At 38.0% G+C, this 7,500-nt stretch overlaps 1 protein-coding gene across 2 annotated transcripts in view; it reads left to right on the top strand.

Annotated features, from left to right (window-relative positions):
• The first annotated feature begins 5,276 nt into the window (after positions 1–5,276).
• The window catches only part of LOC124949845 (homeobox protein 9), a 41,666-nt gene continuing 39,442 nt past the window's right edge, over positions 5,277–7,500 (top strand). For both annotated transcript variants that reach the window (XM_047495578.1, XM_047495577.1), the window contains exons 1-2: positions 5,277–5,847; positions 6,357–7,500. The exon at positions 6,357–7,500 is cut by the window's right edge and continues 281 nt beyond it. In XM_047495578.1, the coding sequence (XP_047351534.1) occupies positions 6,914–7,500 (587 nt within the window). In that variant the 5' untranslated portion in view covers positions 5,277–5,847; positions 6,357–6,913. The remainder of the gene's footprint in view (positions 5,848–6,356) is intronic.

Here is a 7,500-nt window from a genome sequence, read left to right as displayed (position 1 = left end):
ATTTTTTTTCTTTCTTTTCTTTTTCCTCTTTTCCTTTTATTTTTCCCCCTTTTTTCCTCCTCTCAAAACGGTCAACGTTTTACACTTCACTTCCCCTCTCCCCCTCCACCATATCCCATCACACCATTACCACCATCACTATTTCTTTTCGTACGTTCAAGAATAATCTTTATTTTCTTCCGATCGTTTTTGCCTTCAAAAAAGGGATCTCTCTCTCTCTCTTTCTTTGTTTCTCTCTCTTTCTCTCTTTCTCTGTTTCTCTCTTTCTCTCTCTCTCTCTTTTCGAACGATCCACTCATCTCTTCTCCCTCTTGGCTGTCGGTTTAACTCGTACGAGCAAACACTTCCTTTCTCTCTCTCTCTCTCTCTCTCTCTCTCTCTCTCTCTCTCTCTCTCTCTTCAAAGGGTACGTCGTGAATTATTCGTACGTCGGTGAAAACGCCTAAGTGACACGTGGACGCCTGACAACCAAATTGATCCTCGAGATATCGGCTCACGGACCACGTAGAAATACGTTCTCGCATTTGCCAAAGAACGGATCGTAACTTTTCCGTAACTCTCGGGGGGTAGGTAGGTAGATAGGTAGATAGTTCCACGAGAAGGGGTTGTTTTCAATCTCTCTCTTTCACTCTTTCTCTCTCTCTCTCTCTTCCCCTAACTATTTCTAGCCATATCTCTCTTGCTCACGCATTGATTAACGTAGGTATCTATCTACCTATGTACTTACACCAGCGTCGAGATTTCTAGCAGATTTTTTTTCACATAATTTATGAGAGATCGTCGTTAAAAAAGAGACAAAGAGAGAGAGAGAGAGGAAGAGAGAGAGATAAAAAAAAAAAATAATCGATACGTGAGGGAAAGAAAATAAGAAAAAGAAAAAAAAAAAAAGGAACATAAAGAAGAAACGATAAACGAAAATATAATTGAAATTATGAATTAACGTTCTCTGAAATGAATAAAAATTTGTGGATTGACGGATAAATAATGAACGTCATGTAAAATGACGTTATATTGATTAAAAGTGATTATACGAAGGAGAAAGATTCGTTTTTCCACGAAAGCGCACGTTAGGTATTACTTTCGTAGTAAGTATATTATGATCCTACGAGTTAGTTGGTTTCCTCGTTTTCGTCGTTCCCTTCTAACTCTTCCTTCTCCTTTTCCTCATCTTTCTCTTACTCCTTTCCTTTTATCTCCTCCTCATCCACCTCCTTATCCTCGTAAGAGATACTCGTTCCCTCTGACGACATTTTTAACGTTTACACCGCAATATCCATTCCCTTGGGTGTAACGGCTACTCCCCTCTTACACCTTCTTTTTACCCCCTCTCATCTTCCTTCCTTCCTTCCTTCCTTCCTTCCTTCCTTCCTTCCTTCCTTCTCTGTCTGTTCAAAGTAAGTACTTACAAGTCGATGGTAGACGTTTATCCCTACTTTTGCCTTTTCATCCTCCTCCTTCTCCTCTCTTCTTTTACCTCAGCCTTCTTTTACCACTTTCGAAGAGGGTTTATATTGCATTTTTCCATGCTTAGATATCGCTATGGAACGCTGCGTAATAATACGTGCTTGTGGCCATTAGAAAAGTGTCGGGAGCGAGAACGTAAGAAGGATAAAAGTATACGTGTATATGTATGCGTGTATTTATGTGTATATGAAAGAGAGAGAGGGAGAGAGAGAGAGAGAGAGAGAGAAAAGTTACCTTAACCACCGTTCTTCGACGCTACGTGTGCGGCAAATCATTTCGTCGCCATTACTGTGGGTACCGCAATGCTTATTGCGCAAATGCGCACGGAGAAACCCTGGATTATGTTCAAATGAAGTGCCGATCGAAGCGTTCTCGCGCGGACCCAGTCGAATCCCCACCCCCTCTATCTCCTTCCCACCCTCCCGCCATCCTGTCCGTGTTCCCGTGTTCACGACAATATCAATCCCTTTTTGGCGATTTTTATTTTCTTCTCATTTTTTTTTTTTTGTCGTGACCGAAGTATCTTTCCTTTCCTTTTCTTTTTTCTTTCTTTTTTCCCCCCTTTTTTTTTTTACGCAAATACGGCAAACGTCTAATCGTCACGTTTGACAAAAATTTCACGAGACGAACGTTTTTCATTCGATACGTGATGAGAATGTTTCTTTTTTATGTTTTCTTTTTTTTTTTTTTATTTTTGTTTCTAATTACATTTCGAAAGAGTAATAGTGATATCATAGATCTTTCTTGTTAGATAGATATACCTATATTTATATATATATATATATATATGTATATCTAGAAATTATTTATAATCGAAAGAAAATCATGTCCAATCATTGATTTACCTATCCATCCATCTATCTATCTATCTATCTATCGTTTTAACGCTAGGTACTATCACATCTATCTAAGTACTTTAAGTCTATCCTATCTATCTATCGTTTTGACGAAGTTTAAATTCCAATTAAAAAGAAAAACATATGTATCTCTAAGAAGTACTTTACTAGATATAATGCGTATAAGTAGATAGATAGGTAAGCGTAGAGAGAATATGTAGTAGGTATGGATAGCGTACCTGGTAATGCTGGGATGAAACGTAGGAAATTACAAGCGGGCATCGCGAATCGATAGTTTCCTTTGAGAAGCCGCATCGCTGGATAATCTTTCAAGATGAGAAAAGCAATACTATCTGCTAGACGGCTCATTACGTTCTCTGTATATACCAGTATCTATATATATATATATATATATATATATATATATATATATATATATATATACATGGGGGATTACGCGTTGTGGACGATGTGATACGTTCGATGATAGAGAATCGCGTGCTATTATAGTTTCGCAATATTGATATCTAACTACCAGAAAGTTAACAAACCAGCTTGCGCGTGCATTTACGCAATCCAATGGATTTTCCATTTAAATATCGGCGCCGATTATACCCGATAAGATATCATTGACTTTCCTTTCGCTAATAGTTCAATTACGACGAATATCCGATATGAGAAAGAGATAGGATCTATCTTGTATTATATTATCCCAAGATCAAATTTGTCGATACTTATGATACGAAGAGATAGGATATTTTACCGGTATTACATACCTATATCTACCTATCTACCTACCTACCTACCTACCTACCTATTTACCCGTAGGTATCACGAAAGGGAGAAAGATTGAAGGTTACAAATTATATTTTTACGAATTTATATTTCACGAATGGCCTGCTAGAATCGATAAATTTACGAATGATAATACGCAATTTGAGATTATATATATATTCCTTTTCGAAGGTTCGATTTTTTTCTTTTTCTTTTTTTTTTTGCTTCTTTCGATCGGAGTTGTTTCTTTTCAATTCTTTAGATTGAATGTATCAACGATGACGACGTCGATGACGACGACCATTGAGAATTTCTTGATGTGTAATTAGATACTTACCTAGGCCTTCTGAGAAAGTATATCAAACGGTATACTAGTCGGGGGTGGTGGGAGATGGGAGGTGGAAGGTGTAAGGGGGGAGAGAGAAGACGATCGTTATGGCGATCATAATTCGTTACGTCACGAAATCTCCATTCTCCTTTTTTTACAAGTAGGGAAATTTAATTATAACCATACTTTATATACTTTCGTGTCCCGATTTTGATTTTCTCTCCGCAATATGATTCTCTCTTCTTATCTACTTTCGCATAAATTTTTCCTCGGGTATAATAAATTTTCGTGTTACGAGTGGAGTCGGTTAAAGACTATTCGTGAAATTTTACGAAGAAATACCGACAATAAAATCTTAGCGATCGTAAAGAAGAACGTTGTCGATTAAAAAGAGAAAAAAAACGAAAAATAAAAAAAAAAACGAAGAAAAAAGAAAAGACAAACAAAAAAAAAAAACCAACAAAACAAAAAAAAGAAGAAAGAAGAAAAAAGAAGAAAGAAGCATATTCGATATATCGATTAACTTAAAAGCTTCTACAACGCGCGTCGACATTTTTCAAACTTTGAATATAAGTGTAGGTATCCTAGTAGACATACACGCGTATACACACACATACACACACACACACACATTGAAATATACAGAGGTATATCTATCTACGTAAGTATACTTACCTATCTGTCTATCCTGTGTGTAAGTACTCTATCATCTCGACAATATACTATCGCAAGCTATCATAAATCCTTTGACAGGGGCGTCACATTTTCTAACCATTTGCGTGCGTTCGCGTCTTCAACTATTAACATCTAAGGTAAATCTAACGAATCGTCTAGCCGTTGCAACTCGAAGTAGAGAAGGAAGAAGCACAAGAAGAAGTAGAAGTAAAAAAAGAAGAAGAAGAAGAAGAAGAAGAGGATGAAACGCGCATCGTCGGGGCGACGATCGAAAGAAGCTTCGGGGTTAGTCGAAAGTGGTGGTAAAAAGAGAAAGAGAGAAGAGAGAGAGAGAGAGAGAGAGAGAGAGAGAGACGTGTAGCGACCTTTGGCGTCGTCCTCGACAGCCGCAATAAGTTGGAGCGGCGGCACCGCAATAGCGCAATAAACGCGACGGCGCGTAGAATGAGAGAGAGAGAGAGAGAGAGAGAGAGAAGTAGAAGACGAAGAAATAGAAGAGAAAGAAGAAGAAGAAGAAGAGAGATAGGAAGAATAAGGGTGGTGGGAAGAAAAGAGTATTCTTCGTAATTAAGTCCCTCTGCTCCTTCGACTGGATACGGGGCACGTCCATGAAAGAGAGAAAGAGAAAAAGAGATAGATAGATAGATAGAGAGAGAGAGAGAGAGAGAGAGAGAGAGAGAGAGAGAAAATAGCTAATAAGAAAAAGAAGAAAGAAGAAAGAAACGATGCGGTAGAAGTTAAAGAGAGCACGATGGAGAAAGATCCGACGATTCTGCTGGTAAAACAGAAGGAGTAGAGAAAGAGAGAGAATAAGAAAGAAAAAACAGAAAGAGAAAGAAAGAGAGAGAGAGAGAGAGAGAGAAGGAAAGAAGGAGAAAGAGAAAAAAAAATAGGCACGACGATCGGGCAATAAATAATAAAGGGAGAAAAGAAATGCGCGCGATCGCCTGCAACATTCTACTCAAATGTTAAATAGGTATCAATTTAACTTGGACCAATCGGAGGTAAGAGTGGGCGCGTCCAAACCAAAGTCGATTGGCTCTCGTACACGACGATGGGCGTGATCCGAACGTCGGGGGACCCTTTCACAGGAGGTTCGAATGTATGAAACCTTCAATGGTGGGGATAAACCTCTAGGTTCCACATGGTGGGGGAGGAACTACCTGATTTCTTTGGTACCCTCACAACGTACCGTCTCTCTCGCGCGTCGACCGACCCGGATTCACGCACGTCTCTTCGACTCGGCAGGGCCGAGAGAGGATAACCTCTCTCTCTTAGTAGTACCCTCAGTTTAATCGCGTACGAAAAAATAGGGGGGTGCTTTTATCGAGAAATAGTAAGAAAAATAGAAAGAAAGAAAAGAAGAAAGAAAAGGAAGAAAGAAAGGAGGGAAGGAAGGAAGGAAGGAAGGAAGACAAGAGGATTTTTTTTCGATGATCCTTTCTTCGATTTAATCGATTCATCGAAGTCGAATATATACGCGTGGTGCGCGTCAAATATTCACGAGTTTAATTGAACGACATATTTCGTTGTTTATCGGAGTCCACCCCATCCTCCCCTCCTACAACCCATCCTATCCCACCCCCATCCCATTATCCTAATAATTTAATCCCTCCACGTCCACACGACGCCCGCACAAATCCACCTCTCCCCTCCCCCTTTCCCCCCTTTCATCGATATAATAAGAGCTACGAGCTAAGACAAGAGAAAATTGTTTATACGTCGTCGTTATATTTTCTTGGATACGCCGATACGTTGGGAACGTTCGTAGTGAGTAATAAAAGTGATTATACGAAATTTCGTGGAACTTGTTTGTTGTTGAGTTTCTTTTTTTTTTCTGTATATATATATATATATACATACATATATATATATATATAAATATATTTATAAATATTTATTTATATATATGTATGTATGTACGTATATATCATATATATATATATATTTATATATTATATATACATATATATTCACGTGTATACATATTCATATATTTTTTTCTCCGTTCTTTGACAAGTGTGAGATAAAATGAGATAGTGTTTGTTTCCTTTAAAAGCGGATGGATATATTGTCATGGACAATTTCGTATGGAACGATTTACGAATAGTGAAATATCTATAGAAAAAAAGAGATACAGGAAAGTATATATATATATATATATATATATATATATATATATATATATATATACACACATACGCAAACACATTCATTCATATACACATACATATATATATATATATATATATATTATATATATATATATGTATATATAGATGAAGAGAGAGAGAAAGTTCTAAACAGGGATGAACAAATTGTATCTGACGTTGCAACGTAAATACAAGATGGCCGTCGTTCGTTACGGGGGTATGCGGAACGCCCTTAGCATCGTGTCGTTCGAAGTTCCACGTGTTTTTATTATGTCAACGACGAAGTTCGATTGAAATGTAGTGTTTACGATCGACAAAGACAAGAATCGAAAAGAGAGAGAGAGAGAGAGAGAGAGAAAGAGAGAGAAAGATAAAGAGAGAGAAGGGGAGAGAAACAAAAACCAAAAGAACAAAAAAAAAAAGAAAAGAAAAGAAAAGAAAAGAAAAGGAAAGGAAAGAAAAGAAAAGAAAAAAAAAATCGTTCGAAATTATCCCATTATGTTTTCTTGTTTACGATACAAGTTTCATTGAATTTAATAACTATTCTAAACGTCCTTACGGAATAAGGATCTAAACGGGGGCGCCAGCGCGCGCGCGCGCGCATTTGTTATTGTTATTATTGTCGAGTGTGTTAGTGGATATCAATAGTATAGTATTATCGACAAGAACGGTACCCATAGAAGATGTCGGAACACGGTGATAGCGATGTAGACGCGACGGAGGAGATAAACGTCGACGATTCCGATTCACGTAGTTGCAGTCCAAGAAATTATCCTAATCAAGAGGAGCGACGGAACGTTGTACAAGAGAATTCGGAGTGTTCAAATTCGCCGCCACCAAGTCAGACGAGTTCTAGGACGGTACAGAACGAATCACCACGTAGCCACCCCTTCAGTATAAGTCGTCTCTTGGGAGATAGTCAAAGACAAAATACTAAGAGTTCCTCGTCCGAGGAGGAACTCGATAGCGACAAAGAAAGAAAATGGTCCTCCTGGGAGGAAGGGAATAATAATAATAATAATAATAATAATAACAATAATAATAATAATAACAATAACAATAATAATAATAATAATAATAACAATAACAACAATAACAACAACAGCATCAATCATCGCGTTAGTTCATTGGCTACGTTGGACGACGGACGACGTTCATGGGGCCAAGAACTCGAAGAAAAATTGTCCGAGAAGGACGACGACGACACAGGGAGCACAGCGGAAACGACGCAAACGACGAATTCAACGTCCTCGATTCACTGCACGACAGC

This window comes from Vespa velutina, chromosome 6, assembly GCF_912470025.1.
Source record: "Vespa velutina chromosome 6, iVesVel2.1, whole genome shotgun sequence".
Classification (NCBI taxonomy): domain Eukaryota; kingdom Metazoa; phylum Arthropoda; class Insecta; order Hymenoptera; family Vespidae; genus Vespa; species Vespa velutina.
The sequence above is the reverse complement of the archived record's forward strand: the minus strand, read 5'-3'. Positions and strand labels throughout refer to the sequence as shown.